The sequence below is a fragment of the Thalassophryne amazonica genome, chromosome 20, assembly GCF_902500255.1.
Source record: "Thalassophryne amazonica chromosome 20, fThaAma1.1, whole genome shotgun sequence".
Taxonomy (NCBI): Eukaryota; Metazoa; Chordata; class Actinopteri; order Batrachoidiformes; family Batrachoididae; genus Thalassophryne; species Thalassophryne amazonica.
The window spans coordinates 36,675,638-36,698,387 of record NC_047122.1 but is presented as its reverse complement, the minus strand read 5'-3'; the positions used below and the strand labels follow the sequence as shown (position 1 = coordinate 36,698,387).

Here is a 22,750-nt window from a genome sequence, read left to right as displayed (position 1 = left end):
GCCTCGGAGGTGAAAGTTTATGATAGTAATACTGCTGCCTATAATGGTGATATCCACGGCAAGATGCCTTCTTCTGAGATGATGCTGTGGTCACAGATGTTAATGATGAGCCCATCCCAGGATTACGAGGATTAGGAGCTGAAAAGGTGGGTGGAGGAAAAGGAAATGAGTTGTGGCTATGATGGGGGTTTGAAGAATAGTGAGCATGCCCTGCAAAGTGCACTGAAACCTGGCTCCACAAAACTGGTATCATTGACAGGACTATGACCTCCACTGGATTGCGAGAAGAGGGGGAAGGGAAGACCTCTACAGAGGATAACTGGTGCTGTTGCTGAGCATTTGAGAGGTGGTGATGGAGAGGGGAAGTAGTATTTCGGGACAGAAATGGCTCTAGCGGTGATGTCTGAGCACTGGAAGAAGCATTAGTCGCTGATTTTGGTTTACCGGCCTCTCCGCTTTCCCATGTATATTGTACCCTTTTGCTGACATTAATTTGTGGCCCTAATTTTCCCCCAAAAGAAGCAGCCAGAGACGACAATGACTGTGTTGCAACTTCCACAGAGCCAGTCACAGAACTGGTAGTACCTTTAGGGGTCTCTTCTTTCTGTCTTGGGCATAAGAGGAAGTGAACTGAGGAGCCGTTTCCGTTTCACACTTTTCATCTTATTGATCTTGCCTATGATGGTTTTTCATGATAAGCTGCCCATTTCCTTTGGTACGGAACCGTTTTTCCCCCACATCCCCTGCCCTCCGGAGCTAGCGTTGGAGGCTGACCTTCCTGTGGCAAAGTAGGGGGAAGTCGTTTAGGACGTCCACGTTTTTTGGGCATAGGTTTGGGGGGATTCAGATCCACCTCTGGGTGAAGAACAGGTGGAATCCTGCTCTTCTTTGGATTTAAATAAAGATGAAAATACCTTTGATGGGGCCAGTTTGTTTAGACGGCCGCCCACGAGTAGGAATGTCAAGCCTCGCATTTTACATCTTGGTGTTCCCCTTTTCTTAGGCTGGGGTGCAAAGAGTTGTGACACTGGACTTTGTGGCACAGAATTTGGTTTTACCTTATTTGGGTTGGGAGGCCTGCCTACAGGTCTTTCATTGGTGGGGCTGTTTCCAAGTTTGATGTTAAAGGCATGGTGGCTTTGCTCTCATCAAAGGGAGTATCGTGGTCTGCTCTTTGACTATGATTTTTATTCACAACACGGGTCCAACGGGGTTTCCTCCCCCTTCGTTTTTTAAGGGGTTTGCTGTCTTGCTCTTGGGGAGAGTCAGGGGATGAATCATGAGAATCATCTCCAAGAGGCAATTCTGGGCTACTGCAACCTTCTGGCTCTGGAGGAGAAGGTGTACTATGTCTCAGGGGCAGAGGGGGACTGCTAGTTCGACTGGTACGGCTGCTGTCCTGATTGGGACTGTGCTTAGGTGGACTAGAGCTCTTCCCCCTCTCACTCCTAATGGACTGATTACTTGGGCCTTTCTCTTTCACGTCTAACTTTCCTGTTGCTACTGTAGCAAGACACTTGGTTAAGTCTTTTGGGTTGTCTCTCTCCTGCTCCATCTCAGCTGCATTGCTCTCCTCTGCTAGGGTGAGACTCTCTCGTGCATAGTGTCCTTGAGAAGGAGCAGGGGTGCCCAGATGACTTACTGCACTCAGTGTTCTCTGCTCGGCTGAAGTGGTGGATGTTGAAATGAGACAAGACGGTGAAGATGTGGTGTTTGGCACACAGTGAGCAGGGCGTGAATGTAACTTAGCATTACTAATGCAGTTGTCGCTGTTGCTGTCCTTTGACACGATTGAGAGGCGGTTACTACAATAGGACAATGCTGGACTGCTGCTGCGACTACTGCTGTTGCTACTGGTTAAGTTGTTGCTAATGATAATGTTGTTACTAGCATTACTAGACTTTTCAGTCTTATCTGTGTCCTCCTTCCTTGGCATTATCAAGTTGGATGAATTCTCCAAAATACTGTCTTTGTTACGAGAACCATAAGGCCGGCCAGGTGGACGAGACACAGGTGGTGGTGGAGAAAGGTGGACCATTCGTGAATATGTGTTCCTATTTGCCATTGCTCTGTCTCGTTGCTTGGCAGTGGGGGCCATGAAGCCTGTGCTAGGTGGAGAAGGAGCAGGGTCAATCTTTACAGATTTAGCAGGCTTTGGAGTCTTTGATGGTGGGCAAGTTGCTATGAGTTGAGCTAACTTTTCAGTGACTGTGGGGGTTCCCCAGTTTTGAACAGTCTTGTCCTTTTCTCTGTGGCCTTCAGTGCTGTATGTGTACTGAGGTGAATTAACTCCTTCAATGCTGGGTTCTTTTGATACAGATACTGGTGAAGAAGGTGAAGCTGCCCTGGGGTTGCTTTGTGTATTGGGAGTTTTCTTCCCAAAGGCATGTGTTTTGCTGTCTGTTGGAGGGCGGTGAAGGTTAAGAGGTCTCTCAGATATGGTGGTGGCTGTTTTTGTGTCTGGCTTTACATCAGACTTGCCATCCGTCTTTGGTGAACCCTGAAAAATTAAAATAAAATAGAAGTTGAAAGTGTTTAGGTGACTGTTACAAGCTTGTATAATCTCATACACTGGTGAAATGCATATATATTTAAGAAATATTGGGAATTAGAAAATTGTAGTGACTTCAGGGACAGAGTTTTCTGTCAACATTAAATGCCCGCTGTTGACTGATGCCAGATTTGTGCCCATATAGCATTTGTTTTCTGGGTTCCAGCATCTTTTCGCAAACGCGCTAAATGAGAAAGGAGCCTATGTGGCCACATGCAGTCACCGGGAGAAAAATGCACCGCAGCAAGTGTCTTTCTTCAGAACTTTTTGGTGCAGCTGGTCCAAGCACTTCTAAGTTGAAAATCCCTGAACTTTTCAGAAGGATTCTGTGACATCACTACAGAGCCTTGTGACATCACTACAGAGCCTTATGAGGCAACCAGGAGGAGAGGTTTATTTTTTATCACCATACATTATAAACTAGTCGTTAGCTGTTTGTTATTGTCTTACAACAAATCACAGCAAGCAGCTTTCTTCCACTGAAAATGTTGAAATCGCTGGGATGAAGCATTTCTGGTTACGTCTGTCACTGGGATTTTCCACAAGCAACAAACAAACAAAAACTCTATGAGGTAGAGCAGTGATTCTCACCGGGGTGCCGCGGCACCCTAGGGTGCCGTGATCGATCATCAGGGGTGCCGTGGGTATTTTTCATATTCGCGATTATTTTTCATATTCGCGATTACCGTGAATTATTTATTTTATCCACAAAGCATAAAACGACTCAGAATCTGACGTCATTGTGCTGCAGCCTCGCTCTCGTCTTAATATTGTATTAACAATAACAAGGAGGCTGACGGCCGATTAAAACAGTGCCGTCTCCTTCAAAAGCCGTCGGAGCTGTCGGTGTGTGTGTCTGTGCCTGTGTGTGCACGCGCGCGGAGTTAACAGGCTGCAGACTGCGAGGGAGGGGGTGGGTCAGGGAGGGGAGGGGGTGGGAGATTCCTGAATGCAGGCGCGACACGTTCAGTGCGCAGCGAGCGCGGAGCAGAGAGAGGATTTTAAATGGAGTGAACATGTTAACAAAACGAAAACGTGAAGCTTTTACTTCTCTCTGAACTTTCTCTAAAGGTGTGATTCTGCCGTTACCATCCTGTTCACACCATGTGGCGCATCGTATGCTGAATTTATGAGATCATGAGATGAAATAAACGGTCAAATATCTTTAAAAACATATTTAAAAAATGAGAATATATGAATGAACTGAGATACACACAAAAAAAAAATGTTCAGACGCACAGATCACAAAAAGCAGGTGAGAACTCTGAACTTTAACAGCTGTTACTTTCCAAAGGTATTTATTTGTTCAATATGGGCTTAATGCAGTGTTTAAGCACAAAACGTGACTGATGAGGAGAAACAATTTCAGAAATGCAACAGAAACAACCACAAATCAGAAACAGTTGGGACTGTATGTAAAATGAAGATAAAAATAAAAATGTTGCACCATTCCCAGTTTCTCCACTCACAGAAGCCAAATGTTCTTCCAGAGTTGTGTAATTATACTACAATAGTAGAATATAAAGAAGGGGAAAAAAAGAAAAAAAATAGACAATATATTCGTCAATCGCAATTATTTGTCTGACAATTAATCGTCTCCAGAAATTTCTAATCGTGACAGCCCTACTTGAGATCAGAGCGCAAAATGCTTGAGGATTTTCGAAATGCGATGTTTTCTGTATCGATTTTCTATTGCGATAATTGGGTTTTGCGCAAAACCAGAGGTAATAGCATTATATTATTTTAGTTGGTGGTGTGCCGCAGGATTTTGTAAATATAAAAAGGGTGCCGCGACTCAAAAAAGGTTGAGAAACACTGAGGTAGAGGTGTCACAGATCACAAAAGCCAAGTTTTGAATTGCATATGGTTTTTAAGTTATGGATTGGATCATTTTTGAATCAGAAAAAAAACCTTACCATTTTAAAAGTAACTTAATGAGCAATGGAAATAAGGCACTTTAGTCTGTGCTCCTGTAGGCAAACATACTATCCAATGTTTTAGATATTTCAAAATAAAATACTTGCTGCATTAAAATGCAATATAAACAGTATCAGTGAATTAAAATAAAATAAAGAAATAAGAAATAGAGCAAAAATGATGTGGCTTTATAGCTTCAAATTCTTAACAGGTTGAGACTATCCTGGAGAAGTGGCAGTATACTCTGGAGAGAAGGGAAATGAAAGCCAGTAGGAGCAACACTGTGAGTATGTGTGTGAATGAGAGGGAGCCCAGTGGAATAGTGCCATTACAAGGAGTAGAGGTGGTTAAGATAGATGAGTTTAAATACTTGTGGACAACTATCCAAAGTAATGGAGATTGTGGTAGAGAGGTGAAGAAGAGCGTGAAGGCAGAATGAAGTGGGTGGAGAAAGGTGACAGGAATGATATGTAACAGAAGGGTAGCTTCAAGAGTGAAAGAGAAACTTTACAAGACGGTAGTGAGACCAGCTATTCTGTACGGCTTAGAGGCAGTGGCACCAACAAAAAGATACGGGGTGGAGCTGGAGGTGGCAGAGCTGATGATGCTGTGATATTCTTCGGGAGTGAGAAGGATGGACAGGATTAGGAATGAACATATCAGAGGGACAGCACAGATAGGATGGTTTGGAGATGAAATCAGAGAGGCAAGATTGAGATGGTTTGGACATGTGCAGAGGAGGGACCCAGAGGCTATGCGAGTCCGGAGGTGCATTTCTTCCACTCAGACTATGATTTTACTGAAACTGCATCAAAATGAATGCAGTAATCACTTTAAAAACAAGTCATCATAACACAAGGCAAACTTATATAAACTATGCAATTAATCCGCGGTTCACGGGCATTGAACCGTGGGGGGACCACTGAGATGGATCACATATCCTTTACACCACTACTATATGGATCCTATGAACTAAGACACAAGCACTAAGAACAACTGTGGTGCTAAAAATGTCACTGAATGGAACACACCTGGCTAGACAGTTCCAGTTTAAAAACAAAACAAAAAATGTATAAATCAACGGCAGCTTTCTTTATCCTTGCAATTCACTGATTCAATTTTATGCCACCTGCTTTTCATGGGCATGTCCAGGGGAGGAAACTAAACTCAGCAACACTTTTCAGGGTCAGACTGGGGGCAGAGAAAACGAGAAAGAGCAAGATCATGCAAGGGAGGGTGGGAGGAGCAGGCATGGCAAGGCAGAGGGGATAGATGCCACAGGAGGAGGGAAGCTCGGGGCAATGAGTGATGAATAAAGACAGGCCAACAAAGACCACAAAGAAAACTAAAGGACAATTTATGTTCTGCTCTTTATCTGAACAAACACTGCTAGGGCAACCTTGTTGGGGAACTAGTGCCTTTCTGATGTCCAACTGAATGTAAATGTACACAAAATGAAAAAGACATACTGCGTGACATGCTGTAATGAATGTTTCTGCAGATTATGAGAGCAGAAACTCCCTCCACAACTCTTAGCATTAACATCTCAGATTAAGACTTAATATGGCCTCTGTGTTTGAATGAGTATGTTCAGTCCATGTATCATCAACGCTTACCCTTTTTGCTGAATTGCTCACATTCAAAAGGCAGGAGGATGACAGGGTAGAAGTGCTGGCTGGAGATGGCAAAGAAGGAGGTGGGGTAGAAGCTGCAGCAGAAGGGGCTGATGAAGACGAAGAGGCTGGTCTGTTAACACAAGGACTCTGCTCCTTCTCCCTGCATTGTACAGGAATCTGGTTCTGGCTCTGACTACCTGGCCCATCACTTGTAGCTGCTGCACGGTTTCCTCGAGCACTGTTTCCTCGTCCTGTGTGCCTCACAGTGGCCCTGAAGGCTGGACGACACACATAATTCTCCAGGATTTTCGGGGCTTCTTCATTCGCTTTGCCTGAAGGCCAATTTTGAGTTTGACATTGCCCTCAGACAAGTTGCTCTCTTTGATGGAGAAGTGGGACTGGTCACCGGCAGCCCCTCCTGTACCACCTGTTCCTGCACCTCCTGCACCAGGGGAACCATCTGTGCCCTCCTTCTCTCTTTTCTTGTCCTTCTCTGCTTCTTTCTTTCCACCCCCTCCCTCCTTCTCTTGCATACCTGTGGGAGCACCTGTGAGATGGAGGGGTGGAGCCGCAGTTCCCCCCTGACTGTTCTGATCCATCAGAAATTTAGGGGAAGGCCAGGTTTAATAAGTGGGGATACGGTCGATACCTGGTGGTGATTTTATTTTGGGGAGGGATGGGGTGAAGAGGAAAAGGGGAAGGGGGATAACGGTGAGGGTGATGCGGTCCTTGCTTATAGGTGGCTTCTTTTCCTTCTTTGGCTGTCCAGCCCTCTTTCTCCGTCCTTCAACTGTAAAAATAAAGGCAGGCAGAGGGAGCATATGAGATAGAAGGGAGCAGAAGGTTACAAGAGGTAGAAAAAATTAGTCAACGTAACATCAACTGGAAATTTTTTTGAGAATTAAATAATTTACAATAATTATGGTTGTGAAACACTGTAGAACAATTTACACAATCTATTTGGTTTCAGGCTGTTTTTAATCCACTTTGTGACTTTTTCAGATGTTCAGAGCCCTTAACAACCTGTGACACAGCTGAAGACCTCCCACATGAAGAGGCTACTGAAACCTAAAAGGTGAACAAAGCTGAAAGTAAATACCGTAATGTCACTGTTGTCCCCAAAATTTTATTCTCAGCTGTCATAAAAATGTCCCAATAACAGTGGCAAACTATACATAGACTATATTATCATAACAGCAGCAAAGACCAGTATGTTTCTTCATTGTGCTCCTCAGAGGACAGCCCAATTCAATGAAGCTGTCTGCAGCTCCCTGTGGCCGCTGAGTGATTTAATGCAGATTCGCCCCCAAGCAGGTGCTTTCTCTGGGTGAAGTCATTTGGAGGCAATTCAGAACTGTGACCTCAGCACATTCGGCCCTCTGGGACTAGACAGAAAATTCAGCCCCTTTCCCTGCCTTCGCCAGCAGCAACTGAGAGTGAGTGATAGAGCGTCAACGTGCCGGCGGTTTCTCTGCACCTTACATTAGTGGAAAGCACTAAAAGAGGAGCTTAATGGATCTTCTGGAAAGTCATATAAGTCATCGCATCAGTGAAACATCACAGCGAAAGAAGATGAATTTTTTGTATACAAGCGATTAGAACAATACTACCTACTTCAAATTGTGACCATGTAAAACACCTAACTTTTTTTTTAAACAGCACAAATGCAGCCTTTTTCTTTTTTGGCTTGTGGTGCAGCACACCCTCTTTTCTGTTTACTTCAGTCACTCACTCCATTTCACCTCAAAACTCCAGACTCCCCCTAACTATATACGTCTCACTCAAATCACACCTCATTCTTTTCTTTAACACTTAATCAAGCTCTGCGTTCTTTCAGCATTTTCTTTAAGTTTTTTCTGCCCTCTCTTACTCCTGTATTTCACAAACTAGCAAGGCAGCAGTAACAGTTCACAAACCAAAGTCGCTGCATTTCCACTTTAATCAAAAACACATTTCGCTCACCCCCCACCCCAACTCTGTTCAGTGTGTCCTTCTTCAGCAGCGACAAATGTTCTCCTCAATCTTTTATACTAACAGCTCAAAGTGATCCTAGCTGCTTCTGTAGTCTGAAAGAGGCTACGCCAAAAATAAACCACTATAGTACCTGTGAGAAGTAACTGACACGTCTGGAGTAAAGCCTCTCAGAGAGTCAAAACATTCCTCTCACATCTAACAAGCTAAGCCAGGCCATTTACTGGCAGTTCTTCGCCTGGCAATAATCTGATGCTAAAGTCAAGTGCTTTCTGTTTAGCGAGCAACCACTCAAAAACCGTACTAAGCTTTAACACAAAGGCATCAATGTCAGATTACAGTCATCACACTTTTTACAATCACACTACAAAACAAAAGATTAAGAATGCTATCGATTCTGAAGACTGATATAAATGTTACGTATTTGCTGTTAGTCTCAGAGAAATCATGAGCGGAAGGAACTGTATGAATAAAATGAAAACAAAATGCCACAGGTTAATATAAAAGTAGCTGATAATCAATAACCAGTCTAAGAAACAGTGGAGCAGGCAGGAACGTAGTAAACAACTTCCCGTGCCCCACCCCTTTCTTTTCATTTTCTCCCTCCCACCACACTTTTGCACACGTTCATAACTGATTTCCCTTTTGGCCATAGCAATAGTATCCAACCCGCCCACCTACCCCACACATCATTCACAGGAGGGCTGATTGCCTACAAAGATCCATGCCATTTCCACAGCTCATTCTTTATGGTTGCAGGCACAGGCAGGGAGAAACCTGACAAATTCCTTCACTATTACCATTAGTTTCTATGGACAGGAGAAGCATTCCCTTCAAACACAAATGCAATGGTTCACAGACTTAAATCAGATTCCAATGATGTCTAGCGGCTGGGACCAATTGTTGCAGTAAAAAGTTGCAGTACATGACAGGTGTCAGCCGAACCACTCTGTAAGTAATCTCAGCAGCAGCTGATGTCATGCTGTGACTTCTTATAATGCAATGCATAACATTTGTCTACACAATTGTATTTATGTACGCTTTCCATCAAGTTATGCAGATGCCAGCTGCAAAATGAACAAGTCAAAAAATAAAGAAATAAAGAAAAACAATCTGCTTTGTTTTCCACCAGCAGCAATAATCAGCAATTCAGTGGAAATGTCTCACTCACCTGTATAATTGTTCCCAAACGGCGCTCACATTATTTGGCTCCGTGTCCCCCCTCATAGGTTATCAACGTGGTGGGCATATTTTATCATCCAAGGGCTGAAGTGCCAAAAACATGAAAAATGTCAATTTTATTTAGAACAAATTGAAATGTATGCTTAATCTTTATATATATATATATATATATGCATACATTTCAATTGTAATATACATTTCAATTGTATGTATGTGTGTGTATATATATATATATATATATATATATATATATACACACACACATACACGTGTATGTATGCTTTCTCCCACGCGATCGTATTCACATAACGTAAACGTCTGTGGCTTGTTTCACGTTTATTAAATAGCTTATAACAACTTAATGAACTATTTGACAGTAGCTGCTGATGAAAATATTAACCGTGTCAGCAGCAAAAAGTCAGCCAGCGTATATCACATCGCATCCTGTTCTGTTTTATAATTCCGAAATAAATATAAAAAGCTATGAAACAGCAAGTGTGTTATTAAGAATTGTGAAATGTTTATTATGGAACTAGCTAGCAAGCTGCACTAAACAGGCACGCTGTGCTACATATACATCGGCTAACTAGCCATCTATCAGCGCATTTCGGCCAACTTAGCTTCCCCTAATAATGTAAGAAAGTTTTAAACGAACAGCAAACACACGCTGCTTTTCTACGGTGTGGGCAAAGCGAATTAAAGTGACACAAGCCGGGCGGAGTGATGTACACAAGCTTACATATCCGTCACATTCTCATATCTCAGCTACGGCGGCTAACGATGCACTAGCAAGCCAGCTAAACCGAAACGGCGTTCCGACGTCGTCTCAAAAGACAAAGGCGCGGACAGAACGACCGAAACGCACACGCAAATATGTCGGGTTATTTTATGTGCCAGTGGTAGAAAATAACAAATGTGGCGCTGTGTAGGTTATTAAAAAAAACACATACACTAAATGTCAACAAAATGGCGGCTGCGTTGACTCGACAGAGACCCGAAATGGATCTCCGTCTATTTCTTCTTCCTCGGTGCAAATATCCTTTTTTCCTCACAGCAAACGGTGTCCGTGATAAGTGCCGAGATGCTCCGAAATCCGCCCGGATACGCCGTTAGCTGGGCCTGGATGTGTCACCACGGGCCTCTCGTTAACGGGGCCTGCATGTCTGCTGCTGCTGCTGCTGCTGAGCCCGCATCGCTCCACTGTGTCAGTTCGACACGGGAGGGAGGGAGGAGGGGACCCTTTCTATTCTAATCTACATATTCAACATACCCCTATTCTATACTGTTCTATTCTACCTATTAAACATACTCATATTCTATTCTATTCTACATATTAAGCATACTCATATTCTATATATTCAACATACCCCTATTCTATACTGTTCTATTCTACCTATTAAACATACTCATATTCTATTCTATTCTACATATTAAGCATACTCATATTCTATATATTCAACATACCCCTATTCTATTCTATTCTATTCTATTCTATTCTATTCTACCTATTAAACATACTCATATTCTATTCTATTCTACATATTAAACATACTCATATTCTATATATTCAACATACCCCTATTCTATTCTATTCTGTTCTATTCTATTCTATTCTACCTATTAAACATACTCATATTCTATTCTATTCTATTCTATTCTACCTATTAAACATACTCATATTCTATTCTATTCTACATATTAAGCATACTCATATTCTATATATTCAACATACCCCTATTCTATTCTATTCTATTCTATTCTATTCTACCTATTAAACATACTCATATTCTATTCTATTCTACATATTAAACATACTCATATTCTATATATTCAACATACCCCTATTCTATTCTATTCTATTCTATTCTATTCTGTTCTATTCTATTCTATTCTACCTATTAAACATACTCATATTCTATTCTATTCTATTCTATTCTACCTATTAAACATACTCATATTCTATTCTATTCTACATATTAAGCATACTCATATTCTATATATTCAACATACCCCTATTCTATTCTATTCTATTCTATTCTACCTATTAAAACATACTCATATTCTATTCTATTCTACATATTAAACATACTCATATTCTATATATTCAACATACCCCTATTCTATTCTATTCTATTCTATTCTGTTCTATTCTATTCTATTCTACCTATTAAACATACTCATATTCTATTCTATTCTATTCTATTCTACCTATTAAACATACTCATATTCTATTCTATTCTACATATTAAGCATACTCATATTCTATATATTCAACATACCCCTATTCTATTCTGTTCTATTCTATTCTATTCTACCTATTAAACATACTCATATTCTATTCTATTCTATTCTACCTATTAAACATACTCATATTCTATTCTATTCTACATATTAAGCATAACTCATATTCTATATATTCAACATACCCCTATCTATTCTATTCTATTCTACCTATTAAACATACTCATATTCTATTCTATTCTATTCTATTCTATTCTATTCTACCTATTAAACATACTCATATTCTATTCTATTCTACATATTAAACATACTCATATTCTATATATTCAACATACCCCTATTCTAATTCTAATTCTATTCTATTCTACCTATTAAAACATACTCATATCTATTCTATTCTATTCTATTCTATTCTGTTCTACATATTAAAACATACTCATATTCTATATATTCAACATACTCCTATTATATATATTCAACATACTCCTATTCTATTCTATTCTATTCTACATATTAAACACTCATATTATATATATTCAACATACTCCTATTATATATATTCAACATACTCTTATTCTATTCTATTCTATTCTACATATTAAACATACTCATATTCTATATATTCCACATACTCCTATTATATATATTCAACATACTCCTATTCTATTCTATTCTATTCTACATATTAAACACTCATATTATATATATTCAACATACTCCTATTCCATTCTGCATATTAAACATACTCCACTACTTTATATTCAACATACTCCTATTCTGTTATATTCTATTCTACTCTTATATATTAAACATACTCCTATATATTCAACATACTCATATTCTATTCTATTCTACATATTAAACATACTCCTATTATGTATATATTCAACATACTCCTATTCTATTCTATTTGATTCTATTCTATTCTATTCTACATATTAAACATACTCATATTCTATATATTCAACATACTTCTATTATATATATATTCAACATACTCCTATTCTATTCTACTCTATTCTACATATTAAACATACTCATATTCTATATATTCAACATACTCCTATTATATATATATTCAACATACTCCTATTCTATTCTATTCTACTCTATTCTACATATTAAACATACTCATATTCTATATATTCAACATACTGTTATTCCATTCTGCATATTAAACATACTCCTATATATTCAACATACTCCTATTATATATATATTCAATATACTCCTATTCTATTCTATTCTATTCTATTTGATTCTATTCTATTCTACATATTAAACATACTCATATTCTATATATTCAACATACTTCTATTATATATATATTCAACATACTCCTATTCTATTCTACTCTATTCTACATATTAAACATACTCATATTCTATATATTCAACATACTCTTATTCTATTCTACTCTATTCTGCATATTAAATATACTCCTATTCTATTCTATTCTATTCTATTCTATTCTATTCTACATATTAAACATACTCATATTCTATATATTCAACATACTGTTATTCCATTCTGCATATTAAACATACTCCTATATATTCAACATACTCTTATTCTATATATATTCAACATACTCCTATTCTATTCTATTCTATTCTATTCTATTCTATTCTATTCTATTCTACATATTAAACACTCATATTATATATATTCAACATACTTCTATTATATATATATTCAACATACTCCTATTCTATTCTGTTGTATTCTACATATTAAACATACTCATATTCTATATATTCAACATACTCCTATTCTATTCTATTCTATTCTACATATTAAACATACTCATATTCTATATATTCAACATACTTCTATTATATATATATTCAACATACTCCTTTTCTATTCTATTCTATTCTATTCTATTCTACATATTAAACATACTCATATTCTATATATTCAACATACTCCTATTCTATTCTACTCTATTCTGCATATTAAATATACTCCTATTCTATTCTATTCTATTCTACATATTAAACATACTCATATTCTATTCTATTCTACATATTAAACATACTCCTATTCTATATATTCAACATACTCCTATTCTATTCTATTCTACATAATAAACATACTCATATTCTATATTTTCATCATATTCTATTCTATTCTATATATTCAACATACTCCTATTCTATTCTACTCTATTCTACATATTAAACATACTCATATTCTATTCTATTCTACATATTAAGCATACTCATATTCTATATATTCAAACATACCCCTATTCTATTCTATTCTATTCTATTCTATTCCTACCTATTAAACATACTCATATTCTATTCTATTCTACATATTAAACATACTCATATTCTATATATTCAACATACCCCTCTATTCTATTCTATTCTATTCTATTCGGTTCTATTCTATTCTATTCTACCTATTAAACATACTCATATGCTATTCTATTCTATTCTATTCTACCTATTAACATACTCATATTCTATTCTATTCTACATATTAAGCATACTCATATTCTATATATTCAACATACCCCTATTTCTATTCTGTTCTATTCTATTCTATTCTACCTATTAAACGACTCATATTCTATTCTACTTCTATTCTACCTATTAAACATACTCATATTCTATTCTATTCTACATATTAAGCATACTCATATTCTATATATTCACATACCCCTATCTATTCTATTCTATTCTACCTATTAACATACTCATATTCTATTCTATTCTACATATTAAACCATACTCATATTCTATATATTCAACTACCCCTATTCTATTCTATTCTATTCTATTCTACCTATTAAACATATCTCATTTCTATTCTATTCTATTCTATTCTATTCTATTCTGTTCTACATATTAAACATACTCATATTCTATATATTCAACATACTCCTATTATATATATTCAACATACTCCTATTCTATTCTATTCTATTCTACATATTAAACACTCATATTATATATATTCAACATACTCCTATTATATATATTCAACATACTCTTATTCTATTCTATTCTATTCTACATATTAAACATACTCATATTCTATATATTCCACATACTCCTATTATATATATTCAACATACTCCTATTCTATTCTATTCTATTCTACATATTAAAACACTCATATTATATATATTCAACATACTCCTATTCCATTCTGCATATTAAACATACTCCACTACTTTATATTCAACATACTCCTATTCTGTTATATTCTATTCTACTCTTATATATTAAACATACTCCTATATATTCAACATACTCATATTCTATTCTATTCTACATATTAAACATACTCCTATTATGTATATATTCAACATACTCCTATTCTATTCTATTTGATTCTATTCTATTCTATTCTACATATTAAACATACTCATAGTCTATATTTCAACATACTTCTATTATATATATATTCAACATACTCCTATTCTATTCTACTCTATTCTACATATTAAACATACTCATATTCTATATATTCAACATACTCCTATTATATATATATTCAACATACTCCTATTCTATTCTATTCTACTCTATCTACATATTAAACATACTCATATTCTATATATTCAACATACTGTTAGTCCATTCTGCATATTAAACATACTCCTATATATTCAACATACTCCTATTATATATATATTCAATATACTCCTATTCTAATTCTATTCTATTCTATTTGATTCTATTCTATTCTACATATTAAACATACCATATTCTATATTTCAACATACTTCTATTATATATAGATTCAACATACTCCTATTCTATTCTACTCTATTCTACATATTAAACATACTCATATTCGATATATTCACATACTCTTATTCTATTCTACTCTATTCTTGCATATTAAATATACTCCTATTCTAATTCTATTCTATTCTATTCTATTCTACATATTAAACATACTCATATCTATATAATTCAACATACTGTTATTCATTCTGCATATTAAAACATACTCCTATATATTCAACATACTCTTATTCTATATATATTCAACATACTCCTATTCTATTCTATTCTATTCTAGTTCTATTCTATTCTATTCTACATATTAAACACTCATATTATATATATTCAACATACTTCTATTATATATATATTCAACATACTCCTATTCTATTCTGTTGTATTCTACATATTAAACATACTCATATTCTATATATTCAACATACTCCTATTCTATTCTATTCTATTCTACATATTAAACATACTCATATTCTATATATTCAACATACTTCTATTATATATATATTCAACATACTCCTTTTCTATTCTATTCTATTCTATTCTATTCTACATATTAAACATACTCATATTCTATATATTCAACATACTCCTATTCTATTCTACTCTATTCTGCATATTAAATATACTCCTATTCTATTCTATTCTACATATTAAACATACTCATATTCTATATATTCAACATACTGTTATTCCATTCTGCATATTAAACATACTCCTATTCTATATATTCAACATACACCTATTCTATTCTATTCTACATAATAAACATACTCATATTCTATATTTTCATCATATTCTATTCTATTCTATATATTCAACATACTCCTATTTTATTCTATTCTATTCTACATATTAAACATACTCAAATTCTATATTTTCATCATATTCTATCCTATTCTATATATTCAACATACTCCTATTCCATTCTGCATATTAAACATACTCCACTACTTTATATTCAACATACTCTTATTATGTTCTATTCTATTCTACTCTTATATATTAAACATGCTCCTATTCTATATATTCAACATACTCCTATTCTATTCTATTCTATTCTACATATTAAACATACTCATATTCTATATATTCAACATACTCCTATTCCATTCTGCATATTAAACATACTCCTGTTCTATTCTATTCGATATATTAAACTTGCTCCTATTCTATATATTCAACATACTCCTATTCTATTCTATTCTATTCTACATATTAAACATACTCATATTATATATATATATATATAGATATATATATATGACGGCGGCATAACAACAGTTGAAATGAAGTGATCACGGTTGATTGAGCTCTGAGATGGATCATTGCAGCAAAGCCTACCAGCATGTCCTGCTTGTGCCACGTATGTCCACCTTCACTGGACCCCGGCCAGAGAGGGCAAAGGAAATGTTGATATGTAATAAGGTGTATGTGGCACGCATTTATCATATGCAGTGGATGTGAAAAGCACGCAATCAAACCGAATGCACCGTGTGCCACTGCAGGTCATGCACCACGCAGCACACACCGCCGCAGATCTGAACAGGCTGTTATATCCATAATAGACCTTACAGTATAGTACATGTCCATTCTTTCCCATGGGCAACATAAATAATCTGAAATATTGTGACCATCACATCTGTGACACCACGGACAGGTGCACCCCACCGCTGCCTCAAGCGCATTAATGCATCATTGCATGCGTCAGAGGCATGGAGCTGAATAAATTTCACGTCTGTAATATACATATTATTACTTGATCACCATCTAACTGTGTAGGAGGTGTGACGTGGAACTGTTTCGCAAGGCCATGACAACATTATTAAATATGAATCTCACCTCCGGTACGGCCCCAGGTGCATTTCACAGTGCAGGGCAGACAAGGGACCAGGGACCACAGCCTGTGGTGAAAACCCTCTCACCCGGCTGGGCTGTGTGCTGAAACAATCACTGCGTAAATAAGTCTCATGTGACATACCGCACACGATTATCCACCGACATCGCAGTGTCCAGAGTTGCGTTGTGCTGCTTATGCTGGAGTGTGCAAAAAAATAGAAAAACAATATTAAAGTTCTCTGGAAAGGCTGCATCTGACAAATACTGTGCGCATGGGGAAGCTTGACCCACTGCCAGCAAACTTTAGCAGCAAAGGGTGTTCAGTGGCTGACAGCGCCACACGTGCATGCACGTGCACCCCGCACACACGTCGTGGCTTGTGCCACGGTAATGAACACACACACACACTGCTGAGTGATTATTTCATCACCTGGTCTATTCACGCACACAGTTGAGCAGTTTCTTGCTGTGAGGTCAATGAGGGAAAGAGAGCACGAGCGAAGACAAAATTGCATGGGAGTGAGTGAGTGACATGACCAATGCCGGCTTTTGATACATATGGCACGAGTCTGGTCCATAAGTTGGTTGTACCCCAATGTCCAGTATAGGCAGGTCCTGTGCAACGGTAGGACAGAATGCTGGCTCCCACTTCCGGTCCTGTGTGTGCCATCCAAACATTTGAAACATCGGGCATTCTTCAGCGCTTTTTATGGCCATCTGACAGCAGTCTGTGTCATCTAATTGTTGTCTAAATATGCTTTGGATGTGATCGTGCAGGTGTGGACAATGCAGTCTGGATGGGATCTGCCCACAGTCTACACTTTTCTTTCCCTCCTGACTGCATCGGGATTATGGCCATTTTTGCTGTGTCAGCCTGGTTCCTGCGCAAACCCATAATCAGGGGACCCTGGATGACATATATCAGTACAAGGATTGGATAGCATACATAAGCCAGGGGGGAGGTAAGGTAAGACAGGTCCTGACAGTAAAGCTTTACACAGCAGCCACTCGCCCCCATCACACTCTCTCTCTCTCTCTCTCTCTCATCTTACACTCTCTAACGAAATCAGCTCTGTAGCAGACAGCGAGGCGTCCTGATGTCCATCTGGACGGTGGAGCGCAGTGATCAGCAGATACAGCGTCATGTACGAGCTGCGGGGCCATCAGATGATATGAGTTTGTGCATGCGCGACAGAACATCACATGATATGGAGGTCACGCATGAGCTACAGGGTGTCAGATGATACGCCTCATGCCTTTTCCCTCTCCAGGATATTAGGTCCGTGAGATGACCAAACTGTGGTTCACACGTGTGTCCTGCCAATCATGTAATGCATTACATGACCACTGTTTGGACTTGGTGATCACGTGTTACATGTCTTGACATGCAGCGGGGCATCCGGCTGGATATTGCACATTGCACCGCTGGACAGTGCGTCATATGGGATATATATTTCGTGGTGGACGAGGCATGTGTCATTGGCACGTGGCAGATGTAACCATCCCATGATACTCCCAGGATGACAGGGGGTATATCACAGGCTGCAGCCTGGCTGTTGTTCACCCTGTGCTGTGAGACGCATCTGGAGCCGTTCCAAAGGTGATTTCCTATGTTATTTATATTGTAATGGTTTGTCAATACGAATGTCATTCCTTCTAAAGGGTTTGATGGTGGGCATGTCATAACATGTGAATTACAGCTGTGACACACCATTCAGCTGAGCTATGCTGCACCAAGCCTCTAAAATGCATTGACTCACCATGGGGCAGCAGTGTGGTGCATGTGCTCGTGGTGTTACAGCTATGATGATCATAATATTTCACATACATTATCTAAACCAGGGGTGGGTAATTATTTGCCATGAAGGGCTGAGACACTGCAGGTTTTTCCATGCTACCAATCGCCTCAGCAGGTGATTTCATTGACGATCGGTGTTTATGTTCAGGGGCGATTTAACCACCCATTCAGATGTGTGCACTGCTCTGCGGCTCTGACAACCATTGACTTGCAGTGACACAGAGTGTGTTTGCCTTGATTAGGCAATGTTCATGTCTCGTTCACAAAATGAAAGCGTGCCACAGACATTGCACATAATATTGCCTTTGCGCATCCCAAACAGGATCCAGTGGAGGTACGCGTACGGGCTCATCCATGGCACAAGCGAACAAACCTACTGTTTAGACTGCGCTCAGAATGCTGTCCTATGTTTGCGACTGTGCCTCAACACTTCCTGAATGTGGGTCGAAGGTTCATTTGGATGGGATTCATATATATATATATATATATATATATATATATATATATATATATATATATATATATATATATAAACATGCAATCTGTGTTTTATCTGATGTGGTTTAGATATTTATGGAGTATGTTCATGTCCGGCTTGGTTTTTGTAATCGTGTTTTTAGCTTCCTGGTTTGTAACGAAAATACGCATTGCGGAACAATTGTCATGGTAACCAGTCCAATATGGGAAAATATCCGACCAGTAATATCCGGCCTATCAGAGCGAGCGTAGCGTTGCAGCCATATAATAAAACAATCTATTCTGTTCTAGCCTGTGGCAGTTTTACTTAACATTCAGTTCTATTCTAGCCGGCAGCAGTTTTACTTAACATTCAGTTCTATTCTAGCCTGCAGCAGTTTTACTTAACATTCTGTTGTATTCTAGCCGGCAGCAGTTTTCCTTAACATCAGAGCCGGCCCAAGGCATACGCCAACTATGTGGTCGCTTAGGGCCTCCACGCCACCAGGGGGCCCCGAGAGCACCAAGACATTGTGATAAAAAAAGTAAATATATACATGAAATTAAAATAATACTGAATAATTTAAACAAAATTGTATTACACCCGAAAAAATTAATTCATTTTGACAAAATACCAATACTAGGTTAATTGATGCCTCCTTTTGGCTGCTGCCACTGTTGGGGAAATTTAGATGCACCACTTGGGTCAGGTGGTCGATGACTAATCGTGAGGAAAGAAGCGAGTGTTAAATCATGTCTCAGAAAAGAAATTATCCCTCTGGAGCGGAGAAAAGAAAAAAGAAGTCGGAAGACGAGAAAAAACAACAAGACAAAGGTAGGTTTGCATGTCCAATATTACAATTTTTGTTGTCATTATTTGCGAAATGCTCTGTTCGTTTAGTGTAAAGTGCTTTAGGTGTCTTAAAGTCAAAGGCGATTGCTCTAAGACTGCAAGGGAAGCTCAGCTTCCCCTAAAATGTCAAAAAATAAGTGATCAAATATATACTGTTGTGTGTACATGTCATTGATTCTGTGTAGGCTCTCAGTTGTCCAGGTGGTTTCCATAGTAGAGAAACTTGAATCTTCAACTGGACTGGGTTGCTTGACGTGAGGACGTTTCGCTTCAAATCACAGAAGCTTCCTCAGCTAAAATTCTTGCTCTGGTAGTCTGACTTCTGTCTTGACTCTTGTAGAGAAGAATAAACTAGAAGCCAACAAAAGCTGGAGTTTTTTAACCTACCCAGACCCCACAGGGGTCTGAGGGTCGGAGCGGGTCTCAGACACGCTTTGTCCCCTGTTTACAATGTGGTACTCAGGTCAAAGCAGTTTCAGACTTTTGTTCATGGTAATGAGTCATTCACGTCATCAGGAGAGAGTCGTCAAGGGAGCCATCAGGGGAGGCTTCCATCCTGTCATTAGGAGAGTGCTAACTAGAGCACAATAGGTGCTAATTAGAGTTATTGTTTAGTCACTAGCCTATAGCAGTCAGTCTCTCGGTAGGTGGGGTCTGGTTAGGTTAAAAACTCCAGCTTTTGTTGGCTTCTGGTTTATTCTTCTCTATAAGAGTCAAGACATCCGTGGGAGCATTTTCATTCTGTCCTGAGCTGAACCGGAGACTTTCCTAATCCTCGTAGTGGCATTTTCTTTGTTAAAAATGACTACCGACAAATTGAGCTTCTATTTCTGGTGGTTTTTTTGGTTGTTGTTTTTTTTTTTTTTGTAGCTGCTTGTGTTTGGAGACTGACTACTATCACTCTTTCTGACTTATATCGCAGTTTCTGTCCCTACCGAGCAGCGGGTGCTGCTGAGCTCCTCCACCGTCACAAAGCACTCACAGGCGGATACACTTCACACTAGCCTCGCGCCAGGCCCAGCTAGCGAGCTAGCTAGGTAGCAAGCTGCACATAATGGCAGACAGTTTGAATGTTGTGGACCGGATTTTGGCGAAGTCATTTGATAGTCTTCCTTACGAAGAAAAACTTAAGAGTTAAACAGCAGGGCAGATCAACTCCTCAGATTAATTTGGTGCAAAAGTAGCTCAGCTCTCAATGGTTTGCAGGCCAAAGTTAAAGCAATAGCCCCCAGTGCAATGTTTGTGCATTGGTATGCACACACATTGCTGTGCACACACATTGCTGTTATGTTGTGGATTTCTATGTTTATTTTGGAGATTGAGTATTGTATTTAATTTTGATTACAACTTTATTTTTCTGTAAGATAATGTGAATGTCATTTGATTCTATTTTGTATTTGGATATTGAACATTTTGCACACCATTGCACATCTGAAAGAAATTAAACTATTTAACGTGTTTACTATAAATGCAGTCTCCTGCCTGCTGATGTTACTTTCAAATAGTTAAATTGAGCCATACTTATACATCACTCTGTATGTAGAAGTTAATTAAAACATATTTATGAGTTTGCTACCCCTTTAAGATTAAAAACAAGAATGACACCTGTCTGATGTAAGATAATTACAAATAATGCTAATGATTGTGGGTACGTTACACACATAACAGTGTAGCCTATGGAATAATGAGGCATCTGGTGCTGAGATGATGGTAGGGGGGGCCCCCAAATGAAATTCTGCTTAAGGCCCCATAAAGGCTTGGGCCGGCCCTGCTTAACATTCTGTTGTATTCTAGCCTGCAGCAGTTTTACTTAACATTCAGTTCTATTCTAGCCGGCAACAGTTTTACTTAACATTCAGTTCTATTCTAGCCTGCAGCAGTTTTACTTAACATTCAGTTCTATTCTAGCCGGCAGCAGTTTTACTTAACATTCAGTTCTATTCTAGCCGGCAGCAGTTTACTTAACATTCAGTTCTATTCTAGCCGGCAGCAGTTTTACTTAACATTCAGTTCTATTCTAGCCGGCAGCAGTTTTACATAACATTCAGTTCTATTCTAGCCGGCAGCAGTTTTACATAACATTCAGTTCTTATCTAGCCGCAGCAGTTTTACTTAACATTCAGTTCTATTGTAGCCGGCAGTAGTTTTACTTAACATTCATTTCTGTTCTAGCCGGCAGCAGTTTTACTTAACATTCTGTTGTATTCTAGCCTGCAGCAGTTTTACTTAACATTCAGTTCTATTCTAGCCGGCAACAGTTTTACTTAACATTCAGTTCTATTCTAGCCTGCAGCAGTTTTACTTAACATTCAGTTCTATTCTAGCCGGCAGCAGTTTTACTTAACATTCAGTTCTATTCTAGCCGGCAGCAGTTTTACTTAACTTCAGTCTATTCTAGCCGGCAGCAGTTTTACATAACATTCAGTTCTATTCTAGCCGGCAGCAGTTTTACATAACATTCAGTTCTATTCTAGCCGGCAGCAGTTTTACTTAACATTCAGTTCTATTGTAGCCGGCAGTAGTTTTACTTAACATTCAGTTCTGTTCTAGCCGGCAGCAGTTTTA

General features: G+C 38.2%; 1 protein-coding gene across 1 annotated transcript in view; it reads right to left on the bottom strand.

Annotated features, from left to right (window-relative positions):
- ash1l (ash1 (absent, small, or homeotic)-like (Drosophila)) overlaps window positions 1-10,447 on the bottom strand; it is a 53,340-nt gene extending 42,893 nt beyond the window's left edge. The window contains 14 exon segments of the mRNA XM_034160762.1: window positions 2-226; window positions 228-286; window positions 289-442; window positions 444-481; window positions 484-622; window positions 624-689; window positions 691-747; window positions 749-874; window positions 876-1,108; window positions 1,111-2,500; window positions 6,085-6,398; window positions 6,401-6,874; window positions 9,227-9,321; window positions 10,188-10,447. Coding sequence (XP_034016653.1) covers window positions 2-226; window positions 228-286; window positions 289-442; window positions 444-481; window positions 484-622; window positions 624-689; window positions 691-747; window positions 749-874; window positions 876-1,108; window positions 1,111-2,500; window positions 6,085-6,398; window positions 6,401-6,683 — 3,084 coding nt within the window. The 5' untranslated portion in view covers window positions 6,684-6,874; window positions 9,227-9,321; window positions 10,188-10,447.
- Between the last annotated feature and the right edge of the window lie 12,303 nt (window positions 10,448-22,750).